Genomic DNA, 18,318 nt, shown 5'->3' with positions numbered 1-18,318 from the left:
TACAGTTAAATAAAACGGTATACCATGCTGACAGAACAGAAACGGACACTCTTGAGGTGAACGGAGTTATCCCTGAAGTGAATAACTTCGGCATTTAATTTTTAAACTTTTAAACCATCTTAAAACAGGAATTCAAAGTTTGCCTCTGTACCGGCTGGTACCGAAGCCAACTTCGTATCCCCGTTTTAAAATTGAAAAATCGAATCCCGAAGTTATTCATGAAGTCCTGCGAGACGTCTGTGATAATGAATTTCCCTCACCGGAGCCCATACATTTTAATGCTGTAAGGAGACGGATCTCTGTACAGCATTCAAACAAAGTTTTGAGCAAATCGACTTTGGATCTTGGATCCAAAGCTCAATTCGCTCGGCACTAGTTACGACCGCCGCTGCAGCAAAGATAGATGTTAGCAGGATGGGAGCTGCTGCGCATGTGTGCCTTTTTGTGCTCCCACGGTCCCGGCCACCAGAGAGGCCAAAGCTTTTTCCTATAGTGTACAAGCACGACCACCACTGCTGGATTGCAGGGTGGTCATAACCATGAAAACAAGCAGTTTATAATGTGATGGAAAAATGGAGGCAATAACCGTTTATTAGTAAGTGCCTTGTATGAACTTCCTCTACATAGGAATCGCCATTTGCTGAAGTGAGACAACCCCTTTAATGAAGTAACTAATCGCCAAACACCGTTTATCTTTTGACACAGTTTTCTCTTTTTAATATAAAATTATAATAGAATAATAATAATTACCTGCAAAGTCAGCCATCATAAGACTTTCTGGAGCATCAGGGTTTGGATTTCAGCGTGACAGTCCACGGCTGAGGCTGGCCATACACAGGCAGTACCTCCAGGTTTTCTTCTAAAAAAAAAAGATTATGCCGCAAAAAATTGCGGGTGTAAACCTAGGCTAACTAAATCTTTACTTCATGTAAAGCACCAAAATACGTAACAGACTCTTACTATATATTATACCAAGTGGTGTGAATATCATACCAATCATGATTAAAGGGTATTCCCATCACAGACAATGGGAGCATATCTCTAGGATATGCCCCCATTTTCTGCTAGGTCCGGGTCCCACCTCTGGGACCTATGCCAAGAATGGAGCCGGGAAAGTGGTGGTTGGACCCCAGAGGTGAGACCCGCAGCTATCAGACAATGCATATCCTCGTGCCATGCAAGACTATAGGTCTGAGCTGTAATACCAAGCACTGGCAGAATACAATATACAGCGTGGTGCCCAGTGTACTGCAAAGAGGTCACAGTGCTTGTCTAGCGCAGTGGCCCCAGTAAAACGGCTAGGGCAGCGCTAAGGCATGCCCATCTGAGCCGGAGACGTCACCGAACACACTGCCGGGCGGAAGCATGTTGTTGTACAAAAGAGCCCGTGCCCTGCACGATCTAGCGCAGGGCGAGGGAGCGCATCGGCGCATGAGATGCTCTGTTGCCAACATCAGGGGGGCTGCCTGGGTGAAAATATGGGTATGTCCCGGTTAACCTCTGAACCCGGACAACCCCTTTAAGCAGCTGATCGTTATGTGTGCCAGGAGTCAGACCCCCGCTAATTAGATATTTATAACCTATGCTACGGATAGGTCATCAGTTTGTAACTCCCAGTAACCCCTTTATATGTGTATGTGTTCTTAAGCTGAGTGAGTGATAAAGGTCAGTCAACTTCAAAGCTGTGTTCACATTAGTGGTGAAACAATCCTCCTGTCAATTTCTACAAACCTTGATGGAACCCAGTGTAATTCATCGGGGACTGTTGGTTGCACCACAAATCAGTTAATGGGATGTTACAAAACCACATTCACATAGCAGATTATAAAATCCCCCCCCTTAACTACTACAGATTACCTGATGATTATGGGTGGAATTTTCTGAGTATATAATGCTTAAACCCCCGGGGGCGGACTGGGAACTTAAAGTGAACCTGTCATGTGGATATTTGATTGTATATAATTAGTTAGATTATAATCATTAACTACTAAAAAGTGCCTTAGGGCTCTTTCACACTTGCGTTCTTTTGTTCCGGCATAGAGTTCCGTCGTCGGGGCTCTATGCCGGAAGAATCCTGATCAGGATTATCCCAAAGAATTCGTTCAGGATGCATCAGGATGTCTTCAGTTCTGGACCGGAACGTTTTTTGGCTGGAGAAAATACCGCAGCATGCTGCCCATTGAAAGGCATTAATCCGGATCCGGCCTTAAGCTAAACGTCGTTTCGGCGCATTGCCGGATCCGACGTTTAGCTTTTTCTGAATGATTACCATGGCTGCCGGGACGCTAAAGTCCTGGCAGCCATGGTAAAGTGTAGTGGGGAGCGGGGGAGCAGTATATTTACAGTCCGTGCGGCTCCCGGGGCGCTCCAGAGTGACGTCGGGGCGCCCCACACGCATGGATGACGTGATTGCATGGCACGTCATCCATGCGTATGGGGCGCTCTGACGTCATTCTGGAGCGCCCCGGGAGCCGCACGGACGGTAAGTATACCGCTCCCCCGATCCCCACTACTACTATGGCAACCAGGACTTTAATAGCGTCCTGGGTGCCATAGTAACACTGAACGCATTTTGAAGACGGATCCGTCTTCAAATGCTTTCAGTTTACTTGTGTTTTTCCGGATCCGGCGTGTAATTCCGGCAAATGGAGTACACGACTGATCCGGACAACGCAAGTGTGAAAGAGGCCTTAGATGTATTCACTTACTGGTGTGACAGATGGTTACCTCATAATATACACACAAAGATGCCGCATGCTAATGAGCTGATTCGAATCCAGCGTGATGTCATTGAGTCCAGCGTATATTTAATTAGGAGCTATAGCCACTCCCCTGCCCAGCTGCTGCTGATTCCTATGGAAACAAACTGTCACTCAGCAGCAGGTGGGCGGGGAGAGTCAGGAGCTCATAAATATTCAGGACTCATCATTATCAGCTGCAGCTTTTCAATACAAGATGTTGGCAGATTGACTGGGTCAATTAAAGAAAGTGACCCAGCATTTTGCTAAGAGAATCAGTCACTTATTTATGTTGCCCTTAGTTAGGACACCATAAAACTGGTGACAGGTTCCCTTTAAAGTTGCCCTATGTTGTAGGAAGGGCCCAGCACAAGTAGGATGGACCAACAATACCAGTAGTATTTCTCCCTAACAAATACTGCCCAGCGGCATACAGGAGACTATAGCGCTACATAACTCGTATATCAGGCGACATTCCCTCTGATATAGAAGTTCTCGTTCCTTGTCTTCTCCATTCAGCCCAGACTGCCATGATGGCTTCTGAGGACAGCAATACAGTTGAATTCAGGAGGGCACCTATGGCCACTGGCCTGATACATAGGTACCTCTCTTTTCTAGGTGCATCCGATCATGATGTACCTGGCTCAGGAGGAGGTCTCAGGCAGTCCCCTGGGCATTACCTCACCAGAAATTAACCCTAGATGAGTAAGCCATGTTTTTTTTCTTTTTTAGTGATGCGTCTTACGAAGCCAACCTTATTCACAAATATTCCAGTAACATGTGAAGAACGGGACCTTCCAGGTAATTGTTCCTGTTTAAGTGTTTTTTTCACAGTGCCTAATCACATTTCAAGGGGTTCTTTGGATCTGTATAATTAATGGGTAGAGGAAATGAGTGGTATATGCACACACATTGTATTACGTTACCTGTGTCACTAAGGCCTCTTGCGCACGAACGATACGGATTTGGTCCGGGTGCGTTCAGGAAAATTCGCACCATTTCGCAAGTAAGTTCAGTCAGTTTTGTCTGCGATAGCATTCAGTTGTTCAGTTTTTATCGCGCGGGTGAAATGCGCACTGATGCGTTTTTCACGCGTGTAATAGAAAACTGAATGTTTACAAACAACATCTAGTAACCATCAGTGAAAAATGCATTGCATCTGCACTTGTTTGTGGATGCGATGCGTTTTTCACGCAACCCCATTCACTTCTATGGGGCCTGTGTTGCGTGAAAAACGCAGAATATAGAACATGCTGCGATTTTCATGCAACGCACAAGTGATGCATGAAAAACAGCGCTCATGTACACTGACCCATTGAAATGAATGGGTCCGGATTCAGTGCGGGCGCAATGCGTTCGTGTGAAAGGGGCCTAAGACTAAAAGGACTTTTTAAGACCTTGCATTTGTGTACATGGTGCAAACCCAGATATGCCACAGTTATCACAGTCCGGAGCGCCAGGACTCCAGGCAGAGCTGGCTGCAGATTTGCCTGAGAGGGTGTGGTACAAATGATGGGGATGTGAGGCGGGTCACATGACCACTGGAGTGAGGTGCTGAGAGCTGTGCGGTTATTATACTGTCCGGGAGAAGCGGGTGACCACGGAGTGGTGATTAATAGCACGCGCTTCACTCCCGCTCTGTAGTCACATGACACAAACGAATCCTCGATGCAAATTTTTTGCATCGAGGATTTTTTTGAGTCGAGTTACTCGGTTCAATCGAGTAATCGTTTCAACCCTACATATGGCTGCCAAGCCCGTGTTGCGGACCACAAACCGCGTGTCCGCAATACTCGATCACCGGCAGTGTGAACTTAACTAGGTCCGCAAAATATAAGACATGCTCTCTCTTTCGTGGTGCGGCGGTACCGACCCATGGGCTTCCAATCCATGCCTCCACACCACAATGTCCGCAATGCCGTATGTTGCGGATTGCGAGCCGATTCAAGTCAACGGGTCTGCAGCACGGAGATCACACGGCTGGTGCCCGTATATTGGGGACCTGCTGTTTGCGGTCTGCAACACGATCAGCCATTCGGTCATCTGAATGCGGGTCTAACGGAAAGAGGCATTTTAGGTTCGGGCCGGAGAACCCCTTTATAACAATAAACGGTGCCATACATGTGCCACTAGACCAGGGATCAGCAACCTTCGGCACTCCAGCTGTTGTGAAACTACAACTCCCAGCATGCAAACATGCTCGGCTGCTCTTCTAACTTCTATGGAAGTGAATGAAGCATTCTGGGAGTAGTAGTTTCTGAACAGCTGGAGTGCCGGAGGTTGCTGATCCCTGCACTAGACTATCATCAAGCAGTTCTTTATGGCTGGTCCCCTTTCTTGCCTATGTCTATTTTTGATGTTGATTCTGACGTTTCATGCACCTTATAAAATATATTAATCGCGGGGTATATCCTCATGTTTTGGCTGCTTTTGCTCATAGGTGATCTTTTTAATAATCTCATGAAAGAAGACCCTTCCACTGTGAAAGGAGCTGAAATATTAATGCTGGGGGAGATGCTGACGTTACCACAGAACTTTGGGTAACTCCTGCTATTATTTCTGTAATGTAACCTATGTGTCCGCATGTGATATGTCAGACTAAGGCCTCTTTCACACTAGTGTTGTTAGAATCCGGCAGGAAGTTCCGTTCCAGCAAACAGTATGCAAACTGATATCCTTTTTTTCCGGATCCGGTGAAATACCGGATCTGTATTATCCGGAATAACGCATCCGGTATTTAATTCTTTTTCAAAGATCAAAAGAGAAACCCGCTCCTCTTATATCCCGGCGCATGGGCAGACCGTAAAACTGTATCCGGCGATGCAGTAATTTCCGGAACACTTGGTACCGGATCCGGCATTAATGCATCTCTATGGAAATTGATGCCGGATCCGGGAAGTGCAGTATTGTTCTGGGATGTTGTCTGGTCAAGTACCTTACAAGGGACAGAACGGAAGACATCCTGATGCATACTGAACGGATTGCTTTCCACTCAGAATGCATTAGGACACAACTGATGCGTTTTTTTCCGGCATTGAGACCCTTTACCGGACTTCAATACTGGAAAAGAATAACGCTAGTGTGAAAGTACCCTTATTCCCCAAACATGGTGTGAACATGGCCTGAGCTGTGCTGAACAATGTGCTGTTCCGTGTCGTGAATTTAAAGGGGTTATCCAATGAATGATGTAAAAAATAAAAATCATACATAATCTAGTACATGACACCCTCTTTCTAACAAAGCTAGAACCAGCCCTGTACCTCACATTGATCCAGAGATCTCCCCATTCATTTCTCCAACTGTCCTGCTAGATTTATTTCAAGCTGGCGTTTTAGGAGCAAACAGCAGGTGGCGCTATACAGATAGATTTCATTGAATAACTCAGTAGCTATAATACATTTGTAATTACATACAATTACAAAAGTATTCAGGTCCAGGAGCTGGTTTGAAAACTGGAGAATATTTTTTCGTGGGACAACCCCTTTTACATTCTAGCTCATCAGATGAATCCTATTGGCCCCATTACAACCAGCGGTGCCCGAACACATTAGATGAAGACAGCCTGGCTGTAAATTGCAGCTGACAGTCTGTGTACTGGGGGAATGGGGTGTCTCCTGAAGGCAGATGTTCGGGGGAGAACAAGGATTAGGCATGTTGGATTTCATCATATCTGATCATTACTTTCCCAGGGACCGATAATCAGGCTGATTATTGGGGAAGAGTGGTTGTATGAATGCTTGTTCCTGATGGTTGACCTGTGTAACGTGCCAGCGATCACCAGACGCCTGCACACCGGGTGATCGTGTCTTTCTGCTGGCACCAAAAAGTCATTGTTCCTGCACAGCAGATCGGTCTAAACTGCCCTGGAACAATTATTTTCTATGAGGACAAGTGATTGCTTGTGAAGTGATAGCTGCATGTACAGCATCTCACAGAAGGGGAGTACACCCCTCACATTTTACTACATATTTTATTATATCTTTTCATGGGACAACACTGAAGATCTGACACTTTGATACAATGTAAAGTAGTCAGTGTACGGCTTGTATAACAGTGTACATTTGGTGTGCTCTCAAAATAACTAAACACACAGCCATTAATGTCTACACCACTGGCAACAAAAGTGAGTACACCCCTAAGTGAAAATGGCCAAAGTGTCAATATTTTGTGTGGCCACCATTATTTCCCAGCATTGCCTTAACTCTCTTGGGCATGGAGTTCACTACAGCTTCACAGGTTGCCACCGGAATCCTCCTCCACTCCTTCATGATGACATCACGGAGCTGGTGGATGTTAGAGACCATGCGCTCCTCCACCTTCCGTTTGAGGATGCCCCACAGATGCTCAATAGAGTTTGAGTCTGGAGACACGCTTGGCTAGTCTGGCGATCAGGCAGTTTTTAGGAACATCTGGTTCATTCCCCATAATTGCCTGACACATCGATCTGTGTAAAAGGACCCTTATTCCCTTTCCCCATAAAACATAACGTGCACCTTGGCCATGTATGTGGGCGTCTGGAGGAATAGTTCAGTGTGGGAAGATTGGGAACAACATCCCGAATCTAGGGCATCCTGGAACATTTGTGATTCCATTTGTGACCTGGTGATTATCGGTATAAAACAGACTGGACATTATATTATCGCACTTACCATTTATTATCTCAGTTGATTTTTTTTTTGATTTTTTTTTTTTATCCTTTTCAATTTCTTTTCCAGTATGTTTTACTGGTCTTTAAGGAAAGGCACTACATATTTTTACATGTGGTTCTTTTCGTCTTATAATGTTATGTTATATTTTACTTTTACTTCTAATAGAAATATTTTTCTGGGTGAAACATTTTCGAGCTACATAAGTGTACACAATGACAGCATTCAAACAGTTAAAGACATACAAGTCAAGGTAGGTTCCCACACCCCGGATATCTGTACTGTGTTTTCAATGTCGGTGATTTCTAGACGTAGAGGTTAGAACACTGTAGCATAGCTTATATACTGTTTCCTGGCTGATGTATGTCACATTATGAGGGATCATGAACACGAATGTGTGCCGGCCATTCCGTGCATTGGGGATTGCGATTCACGCTCCCCAATGCACAGTCAACATCCGTGTGGTTTCCACAGACTGATGCAATAAACTGATCAATTTTTTTGCGGTGCGGAGGCACGGAGAGAAACCCCACGGAAACCCCCCTCTGTAGTGCTTCCTTGGTGTTCCGTGCCTCCGTTCTGTACCGGACCTTTTGGATTTTGGACCTATTCAGTTGAATGGGTCCACATCCGGGATACGGTGCAAAAACGTCCAGGTCTCATATATAGCGGACCCGGACGGCACACGTGTGCATGAACCCTAACAATGTATTGTTATGTATATATTATATTATATATGTTATTATATACACCGAACAAAAATTTAAACGCAACACTTTCGGTTTTGCTCCCATTTTGCATGAGCTGAACTCAAAGATCTGAAACATTTTCTACATACACAAAAGACCCATTACTCTCAAATATTGTTCACAAATCTGTCTAAATCTGTGTTAGTGAGAACTTCTCCTTTGCTGAGATAATCCATTCCACCTCACAGGTGTGGCATATCAAGGTGCTGATTTGACAGCATGAATATTGCACAGATGTGCCTTAGACTGCCCACAATAAAAGGCCACTCTGAAATGTGCAGTTTGATCACACAGCACAATGCCACATACGCTGTTCAGGGCAGATGGCAGACAGCGTGGGTGAGCAGTTTGCTGACGTCAACGCTGTGGACCGAGTGGCCCATGGTGGAGGTGGGGTTATGGTATGGGCAGGCGTATGTTATGGACAATGAACACAGGTGCATTTTATTGATGGAATTTTGAATGCACAGAGATACCTGACGAGATCCTGAGGCCCATTGTTGTGCCATTCATCCACGACCATCACCTCATGTTGCAGCCTGATAATGCATGGCCCCATACTGCAAGGATCTGTACACAATTCCTGGAAGCTGAAAACATCCCAGTTCTTGCATGGCCAGCATACCCACCGGACATGTCACCCATTAAGCATGTTTGGGATGCTCTGGATCGCGTATACGACAGCGTGTTCCAGTTCCTGCCAATATTCTGCAACTTCGCACAGCTTTTGAAGAGGAGTGGACCACCATTCCACAGGCCACAATAAACAACCTGATCAACTCTATGCGACGGAGATGTGTTGCACTGCGTGAGGCAAATGGTGGCCACACCAGATACTGACTTGTTTTCTGACAGACCCTTCCCCAGTAAGGCAAAACTGTGCACATTTCAGAGTGGTCTTTTATTGTGGGCAGTCTAAGGCACACCTGTGCAATATTCATGCTGTCTAATCAGCACCTTGATATGCCACACCTGTGAGGTTGGATGGATTATCTCGGCAAAGGAGAAGTGCTCACTAACACAGATTTAGACAGATTTGTGAACAATATTTGAGAGTAATGGGTCTTTTGTGTATGTGGAAAATGTTTCCGATCTATGAGTTCCGCTCATGCAAAATGGGAGCAAAACCAAAAGTGTTTGCATCAGTTAATTCATGGTCATTACATAATACCGTGTGTGGACCTAAGCTCCAGTGCCCCACAATGTGCCTACTATGGGATTCTAGACATGTAGGCACATTGTGGAGAATCAAAGCCACTTGAATGTACAGTATGATCCCATAGATTTCTGTGTGCGCTCTACAGGGAGGTTTTTTTGCCATTTGCATGAACCCTTTTTGGAAAGCTTACTGACAAATTGAGTCTTGACCAATGAGTTTAGATGATATAGGACTTTTATGGCCTGCTTTTAAAGAAGCAATGAATATTTATACGCTTTTCAATGGAAAGAAAGTCAGGTCAACCCAGGAGAATTCGGTTCAGAGTGGTGCTGATCTGCTGCTGGCAAATCCGAGCGCCTGTTCACACCGCCGCAAGGGAAAAAGAAAGAATCAGCCACGGTGTGTCTATAGGGGGTTCTGAAGCTGTAGTTGTACTGGGGCCTTGGTTCTTGAAGAAAATTAAACGGGCATTGCGAGTTAAAAAAACGTGACTCCTATTGAAAGTATGCAGTATAGCGTTACAGTCCTCGGTATAAAGTAATTAAATCTTTTCAGTAGTTTCCCACATAATCACTCACCAGTCCAAAATGGGATGTTCATAGCTCTGTGCCTAGGGTTATGACCTGTCATTGAGTTTATTTGCTGGTCGAGCATGCTCAGCTCCAGCACAAAGGGATATAGGAGGGTCTCACTGGGAACTAAAGTGAGGTATTGTAGAGAGCCAGAGGAATAGACGTGGAGGAGAACAGCTGGAAATAGATGGCAGTCCTGCAAGATGAGAGTTGTAGTCCCCAGCTGTAGCTGCACAGAGGGGGAGCATATAGGGGGCAACAGTGTGACACATAATGTAATAAAACATGCTTAGGATGTAGTATGGAGGTGGTGCAGGCACGTAAATTATCATTCCTGGGCAGCCGATTGTGCGGTCTCAGCAGCAATCTGCTGCCCAGAAAATGCGCAGCTGCATAAGGACAAGCGATGGCCATAGCGATCCCCCGTTCTCATACTGTGGAGGTGGTCTACTTCACTGAACGAGCAGCCGACTGTTGGGAAGGGACGCTTACTTCCCGACAATCGCCTGTTACATCGTGCAGTGTAAACCCGCCTATAGCGTTGTACTGTTGCTCGCTGTGTAATAACCCTGCAACCTTCTTTCAAGTTCACCTTCGAATACCCCTTTACAGGCCTGTCTGTCACACTGTAAATGATTGTTAGGGGTGCCATTGGATCTTATTTTTTAGGAAGCCTTTCGCTGCTCATCCATTCACATACATGACTGTGAACAGAAGCTACGTTCTTCTTGATGGCTCGGTTCCTTTTTCTTTGCAGGCAGATCTCCAGACAAGCTCACAGAGGTTAAACCTGTCGGCGTCCAGTGCCGTGGTCTCCGAGCTCCGACCAGACAGTTGTATAGATGATGTCATTCATCATGAAGTGAAAGAAATCGGTACGCACATGTGAGTATAACCGCAGTGCCTACTCCAGCCCTGTGTGTCTGGTGAATGATGGGAATCCTTGGATTGTATGTTCTGTGTTTCAGATTAGTGTGTGCCGTAAGCTATACCACACAGACTGGGGAGAAGATGTACTTCCGGAAATTCTTCAAGTTCCAGGTAAGAAGCGCAGAAATGTCCATTATTTGGATTCTTCCTGGATGCAGTAATGTGGATTAAAAGCTTTAGGCAGAAGAACATGGCATCCTTATCGGACCATTGCTGGTCGTAGACATAGATGGATCAGTATAAAATTAAAGGGGTTGTACAGTTGATACAGTCCCTTAGTAGAAAACAAGTTTTGTGGGGCCCCCCTCCCTTTTACTACTGATAGGGGTTCTCTTATTAGACTAGGATGGCGAATGTAAAGTCCATTCTCCTAGTAGCCCAAAAGCATATTGTGCATTTTTGGGCTAGTAGGAGCTGGGCACTTGTAACTCGTCGTAGTGATTGATAGCCTAGCAGTAACACGGAAGGGTGCAGGGAGAAGCCAGTTGGGCAGATTTACTAAAGCTAGTGCGACCAAATTCTGGCTTGCTGTGCCCTAAAAACCTGGAACACCATACTACTGTGCACTATCTGTTTTAGACCTTGTAGGAGGGCATGGTGTGTGGCGTTGTAGGCCAGAATTATAAATGGCGAGCGCCACTTCTTTGACGCTTCGTTCATTTCTGTGGAACTGATGAAGCAATGTCTGCGTCAGTCCCATAGCAGTGAATGGAGTGGTGGACTGACATGTACACTACTGCTCCGTCCAGAAAGGGAGCTCGAGGACCCATCATTCTCTGAATCGCGGGGGTCCTAGTGGTGAGACCCCGCGTAATCCGTGGTTTATCTCCTATCTTGTGGGCAGGTGATACATTTTCGTGGAATTCTGTTTAAGAAGTTCTAGTTCTTTCAGTGACACTGAGGAGCTGGTGGCCTGAGCACTGTATGTCTTCTCTCCTAATACAGGTTCTTAAACCTCTTGATGTCAAGACAAAATTTTATAACGCAGAGGTGAGTGCATGCCCTACAGTCCACCTTTTTTATGTATAGTAACATGAGTATGCATGTATTGTAACTTATGGCTATGATGCAGACATTACTGATGTAATCATCAGCGCAGCTGGTTTTTGCATATGTTAAAAGGATTTCCAAGACTTTAATACTAATGACTTATCCTCTGGATAGGTGATCAGTATCTGATCGGTGGGGGTCCGACACATGGGACCCCCACTGATCAGCTGTTTGAGAAGGCACCAATGCTCCTTGCTCACCAAGCACAGCGCTGTACATTATCTAGCGGCTGGGCTAGGTATCGCACCCAGCTCCATTTACTTCTATAGGGCTGAGCTGCTCCTAGGCCATGTCATCACTGGCCTTTGGAAAGCAGCAAGAAGGCCGATCGCAGTAGCGCCGCTGCCTGCTTGAACAGCTTATCGGCGGGGGTTCCGGATCTCGGCCCTCCACCAATCAGATGCTGATGACCTATACTGAAAACCCCTTTAAAGCGATGAAATCTGAGTATTAAATAGAAAATGTTCTAATTAAATCTCATTCTTTTTTTTTTTTCTTTTTTTTTTTTTTTTTTGGTTGGGCTTCATGCAAAAGTGGCATAACGTAAAGACACCACAATGCTAAAAAATGCCATCCTGTTAGTTATTCTAGAGATTTATTGTGATACAGAGTCCTATGCCACAATTTTATTTGAGGAATTCTTACTGAATATGACAAATATCTGTATTCTTCCTTAAAATGACATTGGCGGCATGTACGGAGTGCCCTATAGAAGTCAGTATCATACAAGTTATTACTGTGTTTCTCCAAGGAATTTGTAAAAAGGGCAGAAATAGTTCCAGAATTTGGCACAGATCCTGGAGCCTCACACAGTCGGTCTGATCGTGTACCATGCAGGGCTCCATTGACAAATTTTGCTCTCGCCCTTCCCTGTGCCCATAATATGATACATTTCTTTTCTTCGTATATATAGTTGTGTAGTAATCTTGCACCTAGTTTAAAGTGCCGTGTGTGAAGGCCTCATGCATTGTGCTGGGCCCTACCGATAAATCTGCAGGTGTATCTGGAGTTCCATAAAACCGTTGCCTGTAATGCAGATGTCATAGGGTGCTGATTGTATGTATTCATGGCACCTCGCCCTGTATAGAATGTCACAATAAGCCAAATGCATGCGTGTCTCTTTACTAATAGAGCAGCATCCTCTTCTTTTTCAGCCGGGTATGTAAAACACTGAGTAACCATCAGTAACCTGCTTCTAAATGTGGTGGTGGGTCAACTACTAATTAAAATAGTCCAATCTTTGTATTATTATTATTTTAGGATTCCATAAATGCCTGATAGGTGGGGTTCAAATTACGGAGGAGTCTAACCATCCCTACAAAAGACGAAGGGGCCGGTGAGGGGGTCCCAGTGATCGGACCCGTATTAGGCTACTTTCACACTGTTTTTACTGGATCAGTTACTGATAATACAACAGTCTGCATCCGTTATGAACGGATCCGGTTGTATTATCTTTAACATACCCAAGACAGATCCGTCATGAACGCCACTGAAAGTCAATGGGAGACGGATCAGTTTTCTGTTGTCAGAGAAAACGGATCCGTCCCCATTGACTTCTATCTCCACATCCCAGGACAGAAAGCAAACCACAGCATGCTGCTCTCCGGTATGAGAATGGAATGCATTTTAGAGCGTTCTGTTCAGTTACATTTTGTCCCCATTGACAATGAATGGGGACAGAACAGAAGCGTTTTTTCCGGTATTGAGACCCTATGACGGATCTCAATATCGGAAAATATTAACGCTAGTGTGAAAGTAGCCTAAGTCAGACACTGATGGCATATGCTATCAATATGCATTCAGTATCTGTGGTCTTCGTGGTGGGGGTAGGTGGCATTTAATATAGCCAATAAATAGTTATACCTTCTTGATTCTTTTGATAAGGGATCATTAAAGGGATATTCCCACAAACGTCATTTATCACCTGTCCACCGATTAAAGGGGTTATCTTATCTGTACTGCACTGCAATGGGAGCTACTGAAACAGTGGAGCACCAGCACGCTCCACTGTTTCCCGGGTCAAGGCCTAGTCTCATCTCGCCTTAGTAATGGGGAGATGAGACAACCCCTTTAAGGGATAATTGTCTCATTGCTGGGGCCCCCACCAATCACTTACACAGGGATCCCAAGTCCTTGCATGACCGCAGTGAGGAGGAGTTTGAATGGAGCGGTGGTCAGACATGTCTATAGGACTGACAGAATCCACCGAGCGCTGTCTCCATCAGTCCCACAGACTTTGAAAGTCATAGTAGTGCACTTGTCTGACTGCTAATCTATTCCAACTCTGCCTTACTGTGGCCATGCAGCGGGGGAGGGACTCAGTAACCCCGTTCTGGTGATTGGTGGGACCCCCAGCCATCAGACATTTATCACTCATCTTGTGGATAGGTGGTAAATATCAATTGTGGGCTTTTTAAAGGGAATGTGTCATAAGAATGTTACCTATTGGTTACATCATATTTTTATGTTAAACATTTTTGGTGATTTTTGTTTTAATTTTCCATGTCACTATTTAAAAATGTAACATTCAGTTTTCTCACTGGCCACTAGGCCTAAAATATGTCAAAAGTTCCTGTTTTTTACAGGTAACTTTTCAGTAGCTACCTCATTATTTTCACAGTCAGGATTACAATGACAAATAGCACAGGATCCACCAGTCACAACAGGTGATATCACAGCTTATCTGCTCCCTCCTGACCTCTGCACAGGTCACAGAGCATGCCTGGAAAACTCCCCTCCTGCTCAGAGAGCCCAGTGACATTTTAAGCCTAGTGGCCAGTGCAAAGACTGCTTGATTTTAGGATTTTTCTAAAAATAAAGATGGAGACATGGAAAATTTTTAAAAAATAAATCAAAAATTCTAAAATGTTTAACTTAAAAACTTGATTTAAACAATAGGTTTTCTGTTGACAGATTCAACTTTAACAAACGAGGTTTTCTTGTGGTCCCAATATGTGTGACTTTAAAGGGGTTGTCCGGGTTCAGAGCTGAACACAGACTCATCGGCTCTGATGGGCGGGCTTTAACGCTTCCCTAGCCGTTTTATAGGTTAAGGCAGCGCTAAAGCCTGTGTATTAGTGTCAGTGATGTCACTGGGCTCACTGCTGGGCAGAAGCCTCCACCTAGCAGTCCTTATGGAGATCCTGGTGACGTTATCGGCACTGATGGGCAGGCTTTAGCTCTGCTCTAGCCGTTTTACAAGTTAGGGCAGCGCTAAAGCCTGTGCATTAGTGTCGGTGATGTCACTGGGCTCACTGCTGGGCAGAAGCCTCCACCTAGCAGTCCTTGTGGAGATCCTGGTGACGTAATCGGCTCTGATGGGCAGGCTTTAGCTCTGCTCTAGCCGTTTTACAAGTTAGGGCAGCGCTAAAGCCTGTGCATTAGTGTCGGTGATGTCACTGGGCTCACTGCTGGGCAGAAGCCTCCGCCTAGCAGTCCTTATGGAGATCCTGGTATGTCACTGGAACTCCATGAAATGCCTTTGCCCTGCGCGATTTGGCACAAGGCAGAGAAATACTCATGCTCATAACAGGTAGCTGCCTGGGTGAAATTGTGGGTATGTCTGGGTTCACCTCTGAACCCGACTTCTTTATAAGTCAGCAAACCACCTTATTTGGAATTTTTTAGGATTTTTTTATTTTTTTTCCTCCTAGTTAAGATTAATTTGCAGGGATGCAGCTTTTTCTTTTTTATTCAGCTGCGGTAGTAGTATTGTGTTCATGCTGGGCGGCCATATCCTACAGAATGACTCGGAAGAACTATGGCGCTACGGTATTTCTGCACAGGCGGAGGCCCCCAGCAGCTTGTACTAATGCTATGTGAAGCCATAGTGTTTATTTTGTTCCAGCATTCCTGTTCGTTAACATTTAACCCTCATTTCTTTCTCTTAATTTTTTCTTTTTATTTCCTCCATTAGAGTGACCTCAGTTCTGTGGTAATTTTTTTTTTTTTTCATCATTTTATTTAATTCTGAAGCGCTACTTTAATCTGACGTTTGTGCCTGTGTAACAAGCAAACCTCATCCTGAAATTGCCGCACAATGGAAAAGCACGATCACAACCAAAGTTCTGCCTTTTGCCAATACTGGCTAATGGATTAGATTGTTTTTAGGGAACCTGTCAGGCTGAACATGGTGTCAGGAGGATTGTGCAGATTTGTGAGAAAAGATTCAGTAAAACTTGTAATTTATACATTTACATGTTCAAGAAGGCGGTCCTATCGGTGATTGACAGCCTGCCCTCTATGACAGTGTATACAGAGACAGCTGTCAATCACTGATAGGACCGCCTCCTGGACGTCAAAGCCCAGAATGAGCAGGAATATAAATGAATGAAATACAAGTTTTATTGACTCTCTCCAATCTGCTCAGCTCCTCCTGCTCTATAACATGCTGCTGGCAGATTACACTGTGTTTTCATGGTGACAAGTTCCCTTTAAAAATTGCCCATAGTCCCGAGTGCACTAAATATACCATATTCTACCATTTCTTTGGTCAATATTATTTTATATTATATGAATAGGCCATCTATATCAGAGCTACAGGAGACAGACTCCTGGCCCCCCCACTAATCAGCGGTTATGTTCCTTTGAGCATGGCGGCTTCTCCCTAGGCCAGTGATGTCACATTCACTGGTCACATGGCCTAGGGACAGGTCAGTTCCACTCAAGCGCATGGGGCTGAGCTGTAAAACCAACCATAGCCGCTATACAATGGACAACACTGTGTTTGGTAAGCCAAGAGGAGACCGCTGCGCTCATAGGAGTCTCAAGGCTAACAGTTGACCAGCGGAGGTGCTGGTTGTCGGACCCCCGCCAATCTGATATTGATTGCCTATCCTGAGCATAGGTCAACAGTAGGGGTGAGCGAATCGACCTTCAAATCCAAGATCCGAAATCGATTCGTTCAAATACTTTGTTTTAATGCTGTACGGAAACATTTTAAAACACGGATCCGACGTCTGCTTCGGTACAGAGGTACCAGCCGGTACTGAATACGACTTCAGATTCCTGTTTTAAAATGTCTTTAAAGTCGTAGAATCGAATCCTGAAGTATCGCGCGACTTCGGAATTAGCAAGTTTTGTTCACCAAACCACATACGTTTTAATGCTGTACGGAGAAGTTTTTGAACGAATCAACTTTGGATCTTGGATCTGAAGCTCGATTCTCTCACCCCTAGTCATCAGCATCAAACACCCAGAAAACCTCTTTGATGGTGTGTTCAAACAAGCATTTTCCTCTGCTAAATCCACAATTAAAACTCCACCAACATTTTTCCCCATTGACTTTAAAGGACATCTGTCAGCAGGATTAACCCTATTAAACCAGGTATGCCTCATGTAAGGATTGATTCTGCTGAATAAAATGACACTAGCCTTGAGAATATCGGTTGCTGTGTTCCTGAGAAAAAATAATTGTATTTATGCAAATGAGGGTTTCAGTGCGCTGAGCGGTTTTGACCACTCCCCTCCGTGACTGGAGCCTTAATTTGCATAAAGAATAAAGATCTTTATTTTTTTTCTCAGGAGCACCGCAGACAATTTTCAGATTTTTACAGGACAGATATCATTTTAATCAGCAGGGTCAACCCTACCAGGAAGTAGGTCTGGTTTAACAGGGCTGATCCTGCCGACAGGTGCTCTTTAATGTTAAAAACTCCACCTTGTCCACACAGTGTTAAACTGGTGGAGGTTTTTTCAGTAGCTGATTTGAAAAACGCTGGAGAAGTGACGTTACTTCTTTAAAGCAGATGTGATTGTGGAGTTCATATTAGTCAATGGGGAAGCAGAGAAACCTCAACCAAAAAAACTCCACCAAATTACAAATCTGCCACCAAAAATGTGGAATTTATCCATGTGAACATACCTTCGGGGTACAGCCATACAAGACAGATTTTCTGCCCTGGGATTTATGTTGTGCGTTTTCTGCATTTCCGCAGCAAAATCTGCACCAAATCCACTGCAAAATCTGAATGTTTTTCATATGGATTTTCCCCTGATTTCACCGTCTGCATTGTGAAATCCGCGGCAGCATAGATTGACGTGCTTGGGTCAGGTTATGCTGCAGTTTTTGTTTTTTCTCACCACGTGGATGATATATTTTAAAATCTCATCTACTTTGCTGGTTCTGTACACCGCTGCAGATATTTCATGGAAAACTGTGCAGAGGCCAATGCACAGCGTATCCGCCATGTGCGATCATGCCCTAGGGGTGTTGGCACCTTAATATTTGGTTGGTGAACCTGCTTTTCCATGTTGATGCTTGTTATTAACTCCACTTTTTAAAGCTCCACTAAGTCTTTCACTTTACGCTGAGAAACGCTTCATTGATATTTACTCAATTGCCGAAAATTTGGTTCAACAATTATCAAAGCAATGGATTGTGGGATGGTAAACTGCGCTTGACTGAAAGCTGGACGTTCCAAAAATCAGTTTTTGGGGATAAATGTATCCAGTAGTCGTATGATATAGAAGGGA

At 44.7% G+C, this 18,318-nt stretch overlaps 1 protein-coding gene across 4 annotated transcripts in view; it reads left to right on the top strand.

Moving 5' to 3' along the window:
* TRAPPC13 (trafficking protein particle complex subunit 13) overlaps positions 1 to 18,318 on the top strand; it is a 40,533-nt gene that overhangs the window by 7,972 nt on the left and 14,243 nt on the right. For 2 of the 4 annotated variants that reach the window (XM_044276150.1, XM_044276149.1), the window contains exons 2-8: positions 3,471 to 3,539; positions 5,179 to 5,278; positions 7,553 to 7,637; positions 10,622 to 10,749; positions 10,833 to 10,905; positions 11,740 to 11,784; positions 15,761 to 15,778. In XM_044276150.1, coding sequence (XP_044132085.1) covers positions 3,471 to 3,539; positions 5,179 to 5,278; positions 7,553 to 7,637; positions 10,622 to 10,749; positions 10,833 to 10,905; positions 11,740 to 11,784; positions 15,761 to 15,778 — 518 coding nt within the window. The remainder of the gene's footprint in view (positions 1 to 3,470; positions 3,540 to 5,178; positions 5,279 to 7,552; positions 7,638 to 10,621; positions 10,750 to 10,832; positions 10,906 to 11,739; positions 11,785 to 15,760; positions 15,779 to 18,318) is intronic. The other 2 variants (XM_044276153.1, XM_044276151.1) reach the window with 1 other exon arrangement.

The sequence above is a fragment of the Bufo gargarizans genome, chromosome 1 (genome assembly GCF_014858855.1).
Source record: "Bufo gargarizans isolate SCDJY-AF-19 chromosome 1, ASM1485885v1, whole genome shotgun sequence".
NCBI classification, from domain to species: Eukaryota; Metazoa; Chordata; class Amphibia; order Anura; family Bufonidae; genus Bufo; species Bufo gargarizans.
Note: the sequence above shows the minus strand (reverse complement) of the source record. Positions and strands in the feature narration are given on the sequence as shown.